The following is a 19,095-nucleotide window of genomic DNA, read 5'->3' as shown; positions in this document are numbered from 1 at the left end:
AGAGCCTAATCTGTGACTGCCATGAAGCTCTCTGATGACAACAACTCTTGTTATTGAGGACGTGGGCATGTGGTTTGATTGCTATGTTCTGGCTTTCTGCCCACAGTCTAAATCCCCCAAATGGACAGAAGGACTTTCTCCAGGTCTAGAAGATGGAGACAAAGAACCATAAATCAGGACTTCCCTCTTTGTAGAAGGGAACAGAGCTGGGAGAGAGAGGAAGAGTCTGTTGAACAGTTTCTGTAACAAAGCCAAAACATTTCCCCAGGGAATTAGCTGCATTTGGTAATCATTGTCTCAAATCTGTTTTACAGTTACTTTCCTCCATTAAACATTGTCTTAACTTCTCATCCCCTCTCAACCAGTCCAATGCAAAAGTCACATTTATTGCTATTTGCTTATTGTGATTTTGTCAATGCAAGCCAGGACATGCTGAAGACCTTTCTGGAACTGGCATTTCCTTCAGAAAGAGTTCATAATTCTCCTACAACTGTTTAAAATTTTAAAAAAAGGAAGAGAAGAATGGTCAGCAGGAAGTCCCACAAAGGCAGATAGCCAGCTCTCTGCCATTTCTTCTGTGGATTATCTGTGGAAACATTCAAATACCTAGTCTGACCTTCCCTGTTGCTCCAAGGACTGTGGTTATTCTTTTCTCCATTGTTTTTAGTTGTGAGTGTGTAGTCAAAGAAACAAAATAAAGTTAAGGTTAGTTTTAGAAAAGCACAATTAGGAAGCTGTGGCTATGCTTTCTGGCTGCACACCATTCTTTCTCCATCCTTCTCCTTCTTGTAGGCACTCCCCTTTCCTTTAGGGGACAAGTCATTCCATGTGGATTAGATGTGCTGCCAAATACTGTCCATCACCAGCACTCCACCCCCATCTTTGTCACCACCACCACAGACACCCCCCAAGGGCAGACAGGTAGCCTAGATCCTGCCAAGCAGCGTATTCCATCCCTCCCACTCCACTGCCCTCTCAGGTACTCAAAGGCACCGAGGTACAGGGGAAAGGTTGATTTGGATCGTCACATTTCAGCTACTACTACTAGTTGAAGCCTTAAACAACTCTCTCAGGTGAAACTTCTGTTTCCTCATTTATAAATTAATACATACAATCACATGCGAGCAGCTAGCGAGCTACTAGCATTCCACAAAACTGTGGATAAAAAAGGGTGTGGCAGACCACAGGTCTGCCCGAGGGCTTGCAAATATTCCCATGAAGTAATCGACCTCTTACAGAACCAGGAACCAGCCCAGAGCTAGTAAGTGACAGACCTGAAATTCAAACCAGGTTTATCGACTCCACCGTCTACCTTCCTCGCATTACACCAGACCACCTACCATTGGTCATGGCTCTCCAAAACCTTTCAGCTTTGAAGGTGGCAGGCTCCTTCCCTTTGGTTTATCTGGACGTAACCTCTAGCTGAAGGTCTGATTCCTATTGGAAACTCAGGAAAAAGCCCCCTCGGAGAGGGTCGGCTGGCTACCCGCCTGCGGTCGCCCTAAGCCAAACCCTGTCTGAGTCAAGGTGAAGTCATAGCTTGTGCTTCAGGGAACTGGAAGTGGCTCCTGTGGCCGCCTGAGGAGAGCACTAGTATGACACCAGCATGCCCGGCTCTTCTTGTAGATACTTAGCTTTTAAGTTGGTCCGGCTACATAGTAAACACTGCCTCTAGAACAGGAATGGGTCCTCACAGCGTGGCCATTCTGAAGCTTATCTGCCCCACCCCCCGCCCCATCTCTATTTCGGAATCAAGCATCAAGAAGGCAGTCTGAGGAAGTAGGACGAGAATCTTCTTCCAATAAAGCTCCTAACATTCTCTGTAGTTCCCAGAGATGCCCCTCCCCTGACCTCTCTCCACCTTGAATTCACCCTCTTGCTGCCATTTTAAACTTCTCGAATGACAGCTTTGCAAGTACACTTAAAAACTTTCCATGGTGACATGCACCGTGTTTCCCTGAAAATAAGACCTAGCCGGACAAGCAGCTCTAATGGGTCTTTTGCAGCAAAAATTAATGTAAGACCGGGTCTTATTTTACTATAAGACCGGGTCTTATATAATTATCAGTATCAATTCAACTTATTCACTATATTAATTGAATAAATGAACTGAATAAATGAATAAAATGAATATATTAATATATTCAATATATTAATTTTTGCTCCAAAAGACGCATTAGAGCTGATTGTCCGGCTAGGTCTTATTTTCGGGGAAACACAATATTGTATGCTTCACTTATAGGTGATACTTAGAGTGGTTAAATTCATAGAGACAGAAAGTAGAATGGTGGTTGTCTGGGGTTAGGGGAGGGAATGGGGAGTCAGGATTTAATGGGACAGAGTTTTAGTTTTATGAGATGAAAAGAGCTATGGAGATGGATAGTGGTGATGGCTGCATGTGAATGTATTTAATGCCGCTGAGCTGTACACTTAAACTGGTTAAGATGCTAAATTTTATGTTCTATGTTTTACCACAATAAATAAAAACAAAACTGGAAAGGAAAACCCCCAAACCTTCAGTGGCTCCCCACTGCTTAAACAACAAACACTCACCCCTTTGCCAATCACCATGGCCATACGATCACATTTGAGTTTCTCTTCCAGCTTTCATTCTTCAGGCTCCAGACTAAAAACCAGACTGTGCCCTCTGCCTGTGCTCAGCCCTGTATAATCTCACTCCAAGTCTCCACCTACCATGTTTTCTCTGCTCATTTTAGCCAATTTTAGCATCTGTTCTTTTATTCATATCAAAAGTTCACAGATAAAGCCATACCTTTTCTTTACACCAGATGAACCTGGCCTCATCATCAACTAGGCTTTAGTACCTTTCAAAAAACCCCAATACTCTATCTATAGGAGGTGGGCACACGCGTGTGACTTCAGAGCTAACTCTGGATGTTGAATACATTATTTCGCAGGCCTGCTGTCACTAGGACAGACGTGTATGCAGGTTCCAATATTAACTATACTAGCATACGGTTGCCAATGTGTCATTCCCGAGGTGAATAGTCTTGTGAAGCAGAAAACCACTGGGCTGGAAGCCAGGAGGCCTGGAATCTAATCTCAGCTCCGACCTGAAATGGGTAGGGGACTTTGAGACAGTCACTTAACTTCTGGGCTTCAGTTTCTCCATCTGGAAAATTAAATCTAAAATTTGTTCCAGCTGTAAAATGTTACCTAGCTGAGATAATCCATCCTGAAATTATTGAATAAATTGAATTGATACTGATAATGAAAACACAATGACTTAAACTGCAGTCAGGAAAAACAGACTTGGAAATTATGCAAAAGTCGTAAGAGCAGAAGCTACAGCTACTGAGATTTGAGAAGCATGAAAACTGACCAGTGACTCCAACTTCTCTTTCAATGTACATATGGAAAATAATTAGCCTCAACAAAAATATTTCAGTGGAATAAAGATAGAAAAATTTGAAATGGTTTAAACGCTTTTGTCAGAAAATTTAGCTTCATGAAGTTTGTTCTAGAAAAATGTCCTTTAAGAAATTCATCAGCATTGCCAGTATTCTGACTACAATTTCATATTTCTAAATATGGAGTCAAAACTTCTTTGGGGTTGAAATGACGACTCAGTGATGTAAGAACAAAACATTCTGCATTTCAAAAGCTGTGAGAACATCAAAAGAGATCATGAACAGCAACTCTGACAGAGAAGGGGAACAAAAGACCCAAAAGGGAGCAGCAGGGTGGCCTCAGTAGTGACGGCCATGGGTTGCTACTGCCAAGGAGAAAAGAAGATCAGACCTCTGACCTATATTATAACACTATTAAGTCAACATATTTCTACACACACAGACACACACACATACCCACACACACATGTACACACATATATACTTACTTACATACGTACATACACATACATATATACACATACTCACCAGAGTCAATACCCGTGAGGTGTGTGTGTATAGACAGCAGGTGTGTGTGTACATAGCTATACATATAAATGTATGCTCTGAAGGCCACTATACTGTTCTGTATGTCCTGCTAACGGAGTCCCTCTGGGAGTTAACGAAAAATGGATATTTCCGATCTTTCTTAGAAGATACCTTAGCGATAACTCAGTCCGATCTTGGCATTTTACAGATAAACAAACGAAGGCTCAGAAAAGGCTACTACCCAGATGACACCAAGGCCCTGTCCGATTCCTAGACTGGTGCAGGTACCTTAGAAAGCCTTGCTACCTCTAGGCCAGGACCAGCAAGGGACAACAAACGACACCTGTTTTTCACTCACTCCGAAGGCGAGCCAGAGCGGCCCTTGGTCTCCCCAGGCATCGCTTGGTGGGACAACCTGGGGACACCTGCTCCCTCTCTCAGGACCCCATTGCTCCCTGGGGAGAGCTGTCATCCCTTTAAGTGGACATTTTAAGCAACCATCTGAAGACAAGTCTACTTGGGTTTCGATTTTTAAATTAAGAGCTGTGGAGTTTGGCAGAGAGTGAGGTTTCTTTTTTGGCAGACACATACACATGCTTCTGTTTTGTGTGTCTCATGCTGAAAAGCAAGTCCATGGCTAAGGTCTGGTTTTTTTTTCATTATCAGACGCTTGACGTTTGGACAGTATCCTCACTCTAAGACTCACAGAGAATGCCTTTGTTAACACGGGAGCTCTTTTCCCTCATTCATTCCGCCCTCATGTCCACACTCTACCCCCGATCCTATGCTGAGGCTTTAAGGGGGCGGGAGCTCGCCAACATTTTTAAGTCGCCTACATAAAATGCGGATCCTTTGCCGCGTGGTGAAACGCTCCCTATCACAAACACATGTGGGCCTTGCCGCTGTTGTTACCCGTTTTTTTGGCAGCCAGAGAAGTGCCATCTCATCTCTCAATGTGTTTTGCATTCACGAGAGGAGGCAGCGGGCTTCGTGTGATATTTGCCACAAGTTTCTGAGTGGCGGCCAATCCCTTTTCCCACCTCTGTGGCACAGGGTGTCCTGCAGCTGCAATCTGGCTGGCCTCCCAAGCTGAATGCACAGAGCTGAGCAGGACACATGGGCAAAGCCGGGCACTGCAGCGTTCCCGAGGCTGGGCTGGGGACGTCACACAACAAGCGGTAGAGGCAGCCATCAGAGGGTCTGGAGGACACGCTGAGTGTTCTGGTGGGATCCTCCCTCTAAAGCCGTGCAACAGACAAAAGGACGAGTGACATGGCCACTGCACTCTGGCAGCTCAACATTCATGTTTGCCCTTCATGGCCTAAATCTTACTATTTCCACATTCCCCTAAAGGTTGATTTTTAATCAAACATTTTCCCTGATCTTGACTTTTCCTATGTATCATTTACCTTTTGTTATATATATTCTTATAAGTGATAATAATGACAAAAATACCTGCAAACATTCGCTATGAGTCAGCTACTGCTTGAAACTTATTAGTTTATTGAATCCCCTCAACAATCCTATGAAGATGCCATAGACTGTTGTTCTTAAAAGAAATCTTTCTCACAGTTCTGAAGTTGAGAAGTCCAAAATCAAGGTGGTAGCCCATTTGGTTTCTGGCTCACAGAAGACTGCTTTTTTGCTGTGTCTTCATATGGGGGGGGGGGAGCGAGAGAGAGATAGAGAGGGACAGAGAGAGAGAGAGAGAGAGAGATACAACAGGGAGAGAGGGCACAAGCTCTCTCTCTCTGGTGTCTCTCCTTCTGAAGACACTAATCCCATCTATGGGATTAGCCTTTAAGGATCAGAGTCCTGTCCTTATGACCTCATTTACCCTTAGTTATCTCTATCCCTTAGAGAGCAGTCCTGTCTCTCAAAGTCACATCATAGGTTAGGGTGTTAACATATGAATTTGGGGAGACACAATTCAGTCCATAGCAAGTAGGTACTATTACTATCCCTATTTTTTAGGAGGTGAAATTGGGGCCCAGAGAGGTAAGAAACTTGTCCAAGGTCATACAGCTATTAAATAGAAGATTCAGAACGCAAATCGTGGTCCTCCTGACTCAAACACTCATGCAGTTTCAACATACGTTATAGATCATGTGTGTAAATACACAGACATACAAAGACACATACTCGTATGCATATATAACCAAATATGGTACACAGTTCAATTCAGTAACAATTATCAATGGTTGAAGTAAAAAATTCCCTCAGACAGAAAGATGTCGACAACAAAGCAAATTTTTTCTTGTAGGAGAAAAGATCCCACGTAAGGGTTTGTATGTTAACGTCATGATACCAAAGAGGATAACACGAAGACTTTCAGAATTTGAACTGGAAAGGATCCTGGACCAGAGCAAGAAGTGAAGACTTCTAGTTCAGCTCTCAATCCACTGGCTAAGGTGTAATCAAGTTCCAGAAGACAGAATCTATGTATGTATGTATGTATTTGTATGTATTGTGTGTGTGTGTGTGTGTGTGTGTGATCATATGGGAGATGACTAGCTCTCTGGATCCTAATTCTACCCTGACCCACAAGGACCCACATGACGTGGCCACAGCCGAATCTCCAGCTTTATCTCCTCTCTTTCCCTACTCCTTACCACACCCCAATCTCACTGGTTCTCCTTCCTTTCCTCAGTTACATCCAGCTTGTTGGTGCCTCTTAGCACATTTTGACGTTCTCTGCACAGAAACTCTTACCCACTTTTGCACGTGGCGACCCCCTAGTATCTCACCTCTGCAGAAAGCCTTCTTGGTTACACCCACCATCCAAATTAGTGTCTGCACCACCTGCCACTGAGGCTCTTTCTCATCATCCAGTTTTATTTTCTGACCTTATCTTATTTAATAATGTATATATTTCCTTCTTGTCTGCCTTTATCCCTTCCTTCCTTTGAGTAAAAGCTCCTTGATAGAAGGGACTTTATCATATTAATCCTGCTGACCTTGTAGCAGCCAGACCACCTGGTCAGAATGGGAGGATACAGTCAGAAATAAAAACATCTGGGCATTTTATTATTAAACTAATATTTCTTTGATTCCAGCCACAAACTATCTTTGTGCTCTCTCTAACATGTTGCTGGAGGTATGTTTAAACCCTTAGGAGTATTGGCAAGTATCTCTTTTATACTGCACCTGAGGGACACCTAACAAATAGCTTCCAGACATATGAAAAAAATCAAACAAGATTTTTAACATTCCCCACTTTGCTGGGAATTAAATATCAGGGGCGATACAACAGACACAGGCAAACAGGCTACGCGAGCAAACTGAATCAAGTTTGAATCCCAATCTGTCATTGGATGATACTGGATTCATTCTTTACCTTCTCAGAGTCTATTTCCTCCTGTGTGAAATGGAAAAGGTATCACGCAATGTGCAAGGCTGTTCTGATAATATCCACGACGTACCGATCATAACGTCTGGCATATATTTAGTGCTCAAGGAGCCCAAACTAGCTTCATCGTTATCGAACACAAATACAGGTAGAAGAGCCCACCCCTGTGATGCTTTTTATTGCCATATTTTCTGTTCCTTTTTCTCTTTTGTTATTTTGCACACAAAACATCATAGTATATCTGTTGACTGATTTATTTAAATAGTGGATGTAGATCGAAACTGCTGAAACACATATGAAATGACCAACAAGAGGAGAATTAACGAAGATTAATTATGTGAATTCAATGGAATATCATTTAAAGGTAAGTAAGAATCTATACTGTAACTTTGAACATACCTGTGGTATAATGTTAAAAAAAAAAAGACAGAGCAGCCAGTGCCACATCTTATCCTGGCAGGCAGATGTGTTGCTCTCAATCCTCCTTCTATGGACAACTAGAAAAGCTGGACAAAATACTGCACACATCCATCTGAAAGTCCTGAAGATTTACTCAGGCACGAGGGGTGCTTTAGTTTCCTATTGTTGCCATAACAAAGTACCACACATTTAGTGCCTTAAAACCATGTAAACGTCTATAACATGTAATTCTGGAGGTCAGAAGTCCGAAATGGTCTTACTGGACCAAAATCAAGATGTTGGGAGGGCTCTGTTCCTTCGGGAGACCCCAGGGGAGAGTCCGTTTCCTGGCCTTTTCTGCTTCTAGAAGGTGCCTGCATTCTTTGCATCCAGGTTGCTTCCTCTATCTTCAAAGCCAGCGGTTATCATCTTCACCTCTCCCTCTAACTCTGACTCATCTGCCTCCCTCATTCACTTATAAGGGCCTTTGTCATGAAACTAGCCTCCTCCGGATAACCCAGAAGAATCTCCCATCTCTGGGTCAGATGAGTAGCAATCTTATTTCCATATGTAGCCCCTTAATCCCTTCTTCCCATATGATATGCTCACAGACTCCAGAGATCAGGAAGAGGGCTACTTTGGGGGCCCATTATTCTGCCTACCACAAAGGGCCAGGCTTTCAAAGTGAAGGGAAGGGCAACAAGCTGAGTGTGACATTCGGTAGACCTCTCCCCATGAAAACAATAGTTGATTCAGGGGCCAAGAGGCTACAAAACCTATGAACTACCATAAAGTTGCAGTTTAGGGGCTGGAAACCTGAATGCAGCTTTGGGGAGGCAAGAACTGATATTGACACCGCACTTTCCATCTTCTCCCCATGCACTCTTCTTTCTGTCCTTCCCTGGTCCCATTTTTGGACCTAATATATACCAGGGATGCCAAAAAAACATGTATACAAGAAGACACTTTGGTCAACGTTGCTCAAGCAGTAGTTCGCCATAATCAGAAGTGTCTGGACACTGATGTAACCACTTTGAGCACCTCTTGTCATTGCAGAAGTCAAATGTGACTTTGTATTCATCTTTTGTTAATAGCACATATTAAGTATTACAATTTTAATAATTTTTTCCTTTCTTAAAATGTGTATACATTTTTTTTGGCACCCTCTATATGTACTGCCAGAATTATTTCTGTTGAGTCATTTAGTTTGTAATGCTACCAGTGTTTCATTCTTTGGTCTAAGTTATCTTGATTTAGAAACTATAATGTTATAACTTTTCCAAGGTAGAGTTTCCTCTCACATGAGTCCAGAAATATGTCTTTCAACGGTTTCCTTTGTCCAAGGTAGTTAACATTTCGTGCAATATTTAAATGTCTTACATGTGATTTAGTGGTTAGAATGACTGGGGTAGGGAAGCAGAGGTATGCTTTCTACATTAAAACACCCATAATTTTACTTGACCCACCATTTCTTCTAACATAAATGAGTAATGTATGTCATAACCCAGTGATCCCTTACGAAACTCTTTGTGAACTCTAATTTATCATCCCAAAGCACTATACGTGTAAGGTAGCATGCCTCTGATTAATTTCTATTTGGACCATAGATTTGCCTAATGGAAAACTCCAGCATTTAGAAAGCTATAATTCCAAATACCCAGAGGTACAGAATTGAGGTCCCAATGTTGCCGCAAATAAAAAAGCGTGGGGAAAAAAAAGATCAAGTCTGGAAGATTTAAATTTCTCCTCTTGACTAAGCAAAAGCTTACCGAGCTTTCTTAATTTCTCCAAACGCTTTCTGCAGGTGAAGCATGTTAACCGTCATGTAATCATTGAAGAAGCCCTATTTATCGTTGAAGGCCTGAGACCTGCAAACCTGAGGCTCATTGGACAGGCCTGACCAGGAACAATGTCTGACCCATACAGCGGAGGTCGCACTCGGGGCATCAGCTAGAGGGATTTTGCCCTGGGCTCTATGTGTAAAATACAAGTGTGATCACAGATTTGCCAGAGGACATTTCATTGAACCGTCGTCCAATAATATGTTCAAGCTCCCCTCTGTTCCCAAATAGACTAATTCTCTCATTAATGATTCACCTTTTAGGGCTGAGTATTGTCTTTTTGATTGTTATCTCATGTCTTGAACAATACCTCCATTTTTGTCTTGTTTTATATTAAGTCTGATGCCCTTTAATACGAACTCAGACCGGTCATCTCTGTGGAAAGTGGGACCACAGAAGACACATTCTGGCTGGAGTGTGACTCTGCTTAAGGCCAGCCATGCCTTCTGGGTATTCAAGCTTTGATGTAAACCTCACTGTCCCATTTCCACAACCTGCAAGCCACAGAGCATTTTCATACCTGACAGAAGTTACCCACTTGCCGCACGTAACCAGCCACTTCCTTATCAGATTTAAAGATCTTCCAAACTTTTCTTTCTGCCTTCTTGTATTCCCAGGATCCTTTCCAATTCATGGCCATCAAGGAGCGTTCCATCAGGGGAGCAGCCACGATGATGTCCAGTTGGCCATTGTAGATGAGAACCTAAAGGAAATTGAGCCCAGTAAAAACGCAGGATTCAGCAAGTGAAGTCAGAGACTCTATCTAGGTTATAGGAAGTGTGCGCATGAGGAGGCGCAAGAGACGGAAAAGGGGACCGTGAGCTTCCCTGATGCAGTGTTCAGAGAAGCCAGCCCCGGAGATCAGTGAGGGCATTTTCTTCCAGTTGGGCACGTGCACCAACAACCTGAAATACACTCAAGCCTTGTGTTAACCATTGAATTTTGCCAAAAGATTGATTCTTCATAAGAATCTGCATAGAGACTTCTCTCCGTTGCAAACATGTTTATGCTGTATATCCCAGTGATATCATATACAGCTGTGTTAAGGAAGAGGGCTGTAGTGACAGCATTTTAGTGAAACTGAGGAATCCTACACCCTTGGATTTTCATGAGGCCTGTATTTCATTAAGTTCGCTTCCGGGCACTGCAATAGCTGGTGAGTTGGCCATTCCCTTGGGGGTTGTTAATCCATGTTGCTCTCCCCTCCCACATGGATGTCACAGTGGCAACCATAATTTTTTGAGGTAGACGGACAGATGCAGGTGCCTCATATTTGTTACTTGTGGGAGGCAACAACTATGTTTGCCATGCAACTTCCAACATCTTTTTTTAACTATGATAGCCATTTGTCCACATTGAGAACTGTCCTTTCTTTCCCAGAACACATACCCCCCGCCCCAAATTGAGGGATATTATAGTAGAAAGAACTCGAAGGCAACTCTTATCTTTTCTCCCAAAACAGTTTTAATTGACTTGAAAAGAATTCAGATAATCCCAATGCTGAGGAAGTTGTGACACCACAGGGACAGTGTAAAGTGGCACTACCCTTCAGGAAAGCAATGGTCCATTTTCAACACAAAGACTTTCAATGTTGAAACTTTGTCCCCATAAACCCAATCTTTGGAATGGATGTATTTTATAAAAGTAAGCCTAAAGGAATAAAAAAGTTATATAACTATATTCATTAGTCTTACGACAACGAAATCTTGAAGACAATCTAAAAGTTCCATAATCAGTAAGTGGTTAAATAAAATAGGTATGCCTATTCACATATATGGAATGAAACTTTAAAAAATGAATACAGTTGATTAATGAGGTGACAGAAATTTGAGTAACCTCCTCCTTTGTTTTCTACGCCTGAGGCTATTTTTATGCAATCACATGATATTAATTCTCGTAAGGTATGGTCACTCTATCCCCAGCAAGGAGGTTTTCCTCAACTCTGGTTTGTCTCAAGTGAAGACCTTTGGTTGCACCCTCCACTTGGATATAAAATGTTTTGCTGCATGTGTTTCCACCTCTGCCTTCCTGGAGTAGGCTTCTTAAAAGGGTTGCACATAATTGAAAAGCCCAGGACTGTTACACACTCCCAATCCTCAAGCAGCAGTGGGCCAGAGCGCAGCCTAAGATGAAAGAGCCCTGGGCCTCTGCTGCTGGGACGTGGGGACTTTCATGTTATCCAGTCACCGTCACCACCTCCACAAGCTGAAGCAGAAACCCAAAGGGAAAAATCCTGGTCGATTTAAAGCCTCTTTAAAAAGAAAAGAACAACTCCACTCCACTATAGCAATAAAAATTTGCATTGTGTATACAAAGAAATTGCCTCAAAGACCTTGAATACTTATGCCCCGTGCAAAACTCTTACAGCTGTGTCGCCGACGGTATGGAAACAATTAAATATGATCTGTACCAGCAAACAAGGCTTAAATCCTTCCCCATTCTAGGAAGGCCTGATTATAGCTGATTTACAAAGATAATCATCTATAAAGTAATTCCTCTTCTGGACGTCAATGAAAAGATCCTGGTTCCCCATCAAGCACACAATTGGATCTCGCGTTTTCCTCTCAGTGGCCACTAAACAAAAAGCTTGTGTCTTTCAGTGTCTCTCCTAACTGCCTTACTATTATCAGCATATTTTGAAATCGATTTAAGGGATTTCATTTGATTCATTTCATTGTTAAGGGATGGAAATCCACAGATTATAGCAAAAACAGGCTTAGGTGTACAGCACTCGAATACATTTTAGTTTGTTGAACTGCATTGAACTGAAGCCCATCCATGAGCTGTGTCCCCTGTTCTTCCAGACTCATCATACACAAGGGCACTATAACTGGAATGAGGCAGCGAAGGGCTGAACTGCATAGTTTTGTGAATGTGATGTAGGGAACACCCACTTTGGGGGGCAAATAGAAATGCTTCCTTGGCAAAGCAAGGAAATCATTTTTAACTTCTAAAGGGCACATAAGTCAAATGAAACCAAAAAAGAAATCAGATTAATGATCAAGCAAAGTGATTTCAGATCTGGCATTTAAGGCTGCCAGCATTAACTATAAAAATTCCAGAGCTTTTACTTGTATCCATATGTCACATTTACTCTTGTCAGACCCCCCCCACCCCCCAAGGAATATCCAGTTGCCTCTGGGTGGCAAAGTGGGCGGGATATTGCAGGATTCAGTGACAGTGAGCTGAGAAGTCAGGTGGGTGGAGTGTAAGGGCGGGTGGTTTGAAGCCAACAGACACACGTGGGCTCCCCACATCCTGATGGTCAGAGAAGTTCCGACAAGGCATAAACCCCCACAGGTTGGGCAATTATGAAGGATCTGCACACATTTGCTCCATTTCTTCCTTGTAGGGTGACCAACTGTCCCGGTTTGCCCTGCGCTGAGGAATTTCCCAGGATGCAGAACTTTTGGGCTAAAACTGGGACAGTCTGGGGCAACCCTCCCCCTGAGGCTGGTTGGTATTTTAAGCAACAAGGTCTAAAGACAGAGAGGAGACAGAAATGAATGCAGCTTTTAGCTACACTTCCCTTCTCAGTAGCGAGTCTAAGGAAACACGGTGTAAGGAAAGGGCTGGTTGGAGTTGGTTTACCTGGCAGCACCCTAAACACCAGTTTCTTCCCTTGCCTTTCTAGTCCTCTGTAAGGCCTCAGTTCAGGAGTAAAGGCACAAGATTTTTCTTTCAGATAATTTTCCTTTCTTTTAGTACTTGGAGGTCTAACTGTGTAGCTTGTTGAAATTGATGGTTATGCGAAGACATAGGAAAATACTTCTTATTGAGAAATCAATGAAAAACTATGATTCCATGACTTGTGCCTTATAATTACTATAAAAAGATGCTCGAATTTGGGAAAAGAATACATCAAAATACTAGTCGTTAAGGTAGTGGAAGAGGGGATGATTTGTTTTAACTAGACTGTTTTCTAGTAAGTGTGGTTAGGATGCTTTTATAATGAAAAAATAATAAAACAAATAATAACACCAAGAAGTTAAGCATCTCTGTTAGGCAAAAGATGGGTCTTTATTGGGGAATCATTTCTGCAAACTCAAATATTACTGGCTCTCACTTTTTCATGGCAATTAGGTAAAAAGCCTAATTTCAGTTTGTTCATAGATGCTCTTATAAACACATTCCAGAATTCAAGCATTTGTAAGAGATGGCACTAGGTGATCTGGATAACAAGCATCTTTTTTCCCCTGTCAAAACGCAGAGATGAGACAGGCATTTTTTATTATGTTCTCCACTTTTTGAAGTGCTTTCCTGTACACATGGCTTTATTCTCACATTGCTTCACCATCAGGACGAGAAGGGTTATATCACCCACCTCCACTTTCGGAAACTGTGATGCAGTGAGGTGCCAGAAGGTGCCCCAGATCCCAAGTTTCCAAACTTCTACCTAGAACTCCTTAAGACTACAACTAAATTCCTTCAGACCAACAAGCATTTACGGACTCCCCAGAGCTAAATGTTTAGTGCTTCCAAAAGCCTGTGGAAATGGTGAGTTGGTTGTGTGTGTCATAGTTCACATCTCCAATTCAGAAACAATCTTGGTCTGTTTGTCCAAGTCTGGTGACATCTCTCAGTCATTTCTCACTTTGGTTCTCTGGACAAGGATGTGTGTAAAGGCATTACCCAGCTGGTGACAGATGCCTCACTTTGGGTGTAGGGAGTGGCCGTGATGACCTAGCTGTGAAATAGCATCAGCTCCCTGAGAAGGGACCTCCCTTAACACTCTGTCCTTCCACAGCCCTTACCATGAAACCTATCAACACCTACAGGGTCTAGTCAGTGGCTGTCTCTACAGGCTTTCTGTAATGCTGTGTCGTGATCGTCTGTTCTTTTGCTTGCCTGGGTCTACTTTTCTTTCTCCTGGTAAGTGTACTCGCATTCCCTCAAAGGATACAGCCCTAGTGGAGACTGTCAAGCAGTGTTCTGTCTCTTCTGCGCAAGGGATGGGCATGTGACCTTGAGTGAGGGCACTCAAAAGCTCTTTCCCTAGAATCTGAATAATGGGCAGAGTCACCCAGGGTTCCCTGATGAATTAGTTTTGCCACCTGGATCCCCAGAATTTTCCCTGGTCTCTATCTTTCCATACTCCAGTTCTTCAATTGTTCTGTGAACTCTGTGACCTATCATGTCTTCCATGTCTATTCCTTTCATGCTTCAAGTAACCAGAGGTGTTTCTATTGCTAAAAGCTGGAAATCCAAAGTCATGCACCATCAGACCGGTGCACACATGCCCCAGGGTGCAGAAACCGGGAAGCCCTGGACACGAGGCTTCACCTCCATGAGCTTCAGTTCCCTTTCCTAGACGTGAAGACGATCAGACTTACACTTCAGTGTAGTGAGAATGAATGAAATGTGCACAAAGCTCCTAGTACACTGCCTGTCACAAACGGAGAGTTCAGTAAGTATTAGGTTTTCCTCCTTCTCAAGCAGATTGATAATTTGAAAATGACTTGATTTAACAAAGCACTTCTAAAGTAAACCTTCAGAGCATGTGGATGGTCTTTGTGCGTCCAATACTTGGTGACCAATCTCACGCTTTCAGACAAAGGCTTACAGCAGGAGGAAATCCAGCCAGGATAAACCTGAACTCTATATATTCAAACTCCTGAAATAACATGCCTTTCACTACGACTTTTATACACATTGGGCACGGCATCTTGGCAGTATTTTTGTGGTAGTCAAAGCCTTAAGTTTATAAGTTACTCTTTTAAAGGAACTTTTAGTTCTGAAGCATGGGGCTCAAGGTCACAAGGAATTTCCCCATGCTTAGATGCTCGAAAAGTGTGGTAAAAAGCATAGCTTTTTACAAGGACATTTTTGAATAACAATTGAACTCTTTCATTCTTATTATGTTGTAACCATTTTACATCCACGATTTCACAACACCGCAGTGGCAGGGATTATTTACCCTATTTTAGGTGACAGAGGAGCAAGGAGGTGAGCCAACTGGTGACAGATTCAACTTCAGATCTGCCCGAGTCCCAACTGTGTGCTTCTAAGAGGGCTTTCTACACTGCCTCTCTGCCTACGTCACTATCCCCCCAAAGAACACATTCAACAGGTGGTACATTCTGTTTGTAATTCCACATGCAAGGAGCAAACCTAAAGGTAAGTGTGACTCTGGAATGAAGGATACACGTTTATAGTTAAGAACCCAAGCTCTGTGGCTGGGTTGGGCTCCTAGCCCTGTCGTTTACTAGCAAGATTATCTTAATGTAGTCACTCAGCCTGTCTCGAGCTCCGTTTCCTCACTCAGAGAATCACACAACGTAACCTAGGTAAAGCTGTCTGCTTCCCAGGTATATACTAACTGTCCAATTAATACTGGCTGTTATTATTATCACTGCCTTTGAATAGCTCAGCATAGCTGTTAAATAGCTCCAGAATTTCCAAATGAGTTGTTACCGGTGGATGACAACTGTGATTTAGGATGTAAGAGTTAGAATTCTACCACAGCTGCACGAGGTGATTGATTTGATGAAACCAACAGCAGGGGCTTGTAAAAGTAGTATGACACTTGCAGGCAGAAGCCTTGCGCCCCAGCCCCCGCTCAGCCTCCCGAGGCCTGTGCTTCCAGAGTGACCGTGGCTATGTCACATACTTACGCTGAGCCTTATCTTTCCCTACATACTCCCTATGAAGAGGCGTGTCTACATCCTAAAGTTGTTAGGAGAGCCAAATGGGATACGAGATGTAAAAAAGATCCTGTAGCCTGAAGAGCAGGGTTTTATCAGTGTTTTTGCTACTCCTTATCAAGAATAATCTGAAAATAAAATTCTAGAGTGCCGTATAGAGGTTTTAAATTGACTACCTGCATTCAGCTTGTAGATAGACTAATTTAGGCTACACAGTGATATTGTTTTTGCAACTAGAGGCCAGAATTCAAACCCTGGGAGACCTGACCATGCTGTGCCTGTATTTCCACTGGGCCACAATGAACTAACACTGCGCAGTTGCTGTCCCCCTTAGACACTGTCCCACCCCTTCCTTAGTGTCCCTCCCCACCCCCACAGAGGTGCAAGGGCAGTTGTCATTTATTCAATACTTATGCTATTGTTTTTGTTAGAAGAGAAAAATATTTCTCCGTATCCATGTCTTTGTCATGGGGAAAACAATAGGTCTCAATCCAACTCTATTCCTTTGTTTCATTTCCTTCCTGGATCCTCAGGCAGCTGAGATTCACTTCCATCAGAAGGGGAAGGGAAGTAGCTTTTATCTGAGTTGCAGGAAAGAGTGTCTGCTCCCTTACAGAAGGAGTGCATTTTGTTTGTTTATTTAATCTGCTCACTCGGAATCTCTACTTATTCAACAGCCAATAGTTATGAAGCGTCTAAGGATTGGAGGACAGATATGAAAAGATGTGACCTCTGCCCTCCTGATGCTCCAGGTTTTTCTTTAACTTTTCAAAACTGAATAATCAGAAGACGAAAGGCAAGCTTCCTCTTTCATTCTCTAAGTTTTCTTTAAAAGAAGGGTCAACAAAAGTCAGTTTCACTTAACATCTTTCTGAAATCTAGTCATTTGAACATTTTCAAACCATGAACCTTCCAAACTCAGGATACATATAAATCAACTGTTTATGCCTAAATTTAATTCTCTTAGCAAGAAAAACTTCTCCCTAGGAAAGATCTAATGAGCAGAAGCAGATGATGATGAACGCTTATTTTACACAGTGAATGCCTCTGAAAGGTAACTATTTTCCAGGCAGATAAGACAACCAATGGTGTTAGCCAAAGCTCCCTGCAGACCAGTTTACCTACAGACTCGACTAAAAAGATCCCACAGAGTCTAAACTCAGATTTTGACTTCAATTAAATTAGGGGGGTGCCACAGGATAGTCAAAGGGGAAAAGAAGAGACATCTGTGCTTTTAATGGTGCCTGTAAAACTGAATATTTGAAAGAAAGGATTGGAGGTAGAAATGTACATACGTGTGTGTGTGTGTGTGTGTGTGTGTGTGTGTGTATGTGTTTCATTATCACCAGTATAAAAGCATAAGGCTGAAAATAAATCATGTGAGGGCCCGTTACCGATCTAACACTTTTCACTTTAAAAACAAATCCAAATCAAAACACGCGTGTTACCGAGCGAGAACACACAACTTTTCCCTCTATTTGCCCATGTACTTCTCCACTTATTAGGAAAATTACTGAAACGCCGCAGAAGGAGCCTGTGGAGTCTGAGTCTAACAGGAAAGCAAAGTGTGCTTTTGTGAGGAGGCTGGATTTTTGTTGTTGCATTTTTAAACGAAAGATTTATGCTTATATTTTGGCCCATTTACAATCCATCATAATACTTTGCAGACAAAGTTATGCTCTTTTCCCAGTGATCTAGTGACCTTAATCTCTAACATTTTGTGGTTTCCTGTTTGGGGAAATGATTGAACAGCAGCCTAAGCTATTCCAGGCTGTACAGCATTCCCAGTTGGCTGCTATCTGTCTTAGTTTGAATGTTCTCCTGTTCACCAATCAAACGACAACAAAAAATTTTTTAAAGACACTTTTCCTACAGATGCTAAATCAATGAAAGTACTACAAAGCAGCCCTCCATACTTCCTCTTCTGGCTGCCTTTCTTTATCATTCTACAAACTCCAACCTAGCTAGGAGTTCTTTCTGCCTGAACCAAGTAGCATGACCTACCAGTGCCTTTCTCCTGAGCAGAAAAGAACTAATTTCACTAATATCCAACTCAACCTAGGGTAATCCCCAAGGGGTTCTCAAAAGCTCGGCTGCAAAAGAAAAACTGAACTTCAGCGGTGGAATGTCAGGTTCAAGAAACACTCCGACTGCAGGCAGAGTGTTATCCTGTCATGGACAATGCCTGGGTCCCAGTTGTCCTTTGCTTACACCGTTAGCTCTTCTTCCTGATAATTCTGCAGGCATATCTACCTATAATGCTCGGGAAGCTGGAGTCTCCAGGGTCTGCCTGGAGAAGGTTGGGTAGAAAAATAATGCAACGATTGAATAAAACAGTAGTCATTTCTGCAACCAAGTTGTTCTTCAAAAGAGACATATTTTGCTTCCAAGTTTAAGGAGAAGGGAAGACAGTGAAAGAGGGCATATAGACTTAGAATACATACCCCCATGTGCCTGCCATTCCCTTCCCAGCTGGTTTTGCCAAGACGAGTAAAGAAAACTGAGAGTGGAGCAAAACAAGGTTGAGTGAGAGTCCAGCGATTATACAAATAATGTCTTTTGGCCAAAGAAAATTATTCCTGCTTTCTTGCAACTTAACTCTAAATAATTTGGTTGCTTTCAGAGTGGAACAAGACGCAAGGCCAACTTGAAAAAGATCCAGCAAACCATCATTCCAAACCAGGGATCTTTGAAAAAAATGTAACTACCTGGAATGGCACACTTAAAATTACTTTAAATAATGACCGAGAATAGTTTTCCTCCACTTTGAATGGAAAAGTCCTGGGGACCCACTCTAGGGGGTCCTTGCTCTGCTTCTTGTTTCAAGGTCTGTTCTCATAGCCCTTTTCTGATCTTTTTGCCTCTCAAGAGTCTCCTCTGATCCCTGTCAATATCTGGATTTAAAAACCTGAAGCGCCCAGGAGCAGGCCAGCACCCCTACCCCCCCAGACAAGTCTTTCCAG

At 42.5% G+C, this 19,095-nt stretch overlaps 1 protein-coding gene across 4 annotated transcripts in view; it reads right to left on the bottom strand.

Annotated features, from left to right (window-relative positions):
- The window catches only part of CPVL (carboxypeptidase vitellogenic like), a 114,567-nt gene that overhangs the window by 14,233 nt on the left and 81,239 nt on the right, over positions 1 to 19,095 (bottom strand). For all 4 annotated transcript variants that reach the window (XM_081080316.1, XM_081080314.1, XM_081080317.1 and 1 more), the window contains one exon: positions 10,009 to 10,191. In XM_081080316.1, the coding sequence (XP_080936442.1) occupies positions 10,009 to 10,191 (183 nt within the window). The remainder of the gene's footprint in view (positions 1 to 10,008; positions 10,192 to 19,095) is intronic.

The sequence above is a fragment of the Rhinolophus hipposideros genome, assembly GCF_964194185.1.
Source record: "Rhinolophus hipposideros genome assembly, chromosome: 18".
NCBI classification, from domain to species: Eukaryota; Metazoa; Chordata; class Mammalia; order Chiroptera; family Rhinolophidae; genus Rhinolophus; species Rhinolophus hipposideros.
The sequence above is the reverse complement of the archived record's forward strand: the minus strand, read 5'-3'. Positions and strand labels throughout refer to the sequence as shown.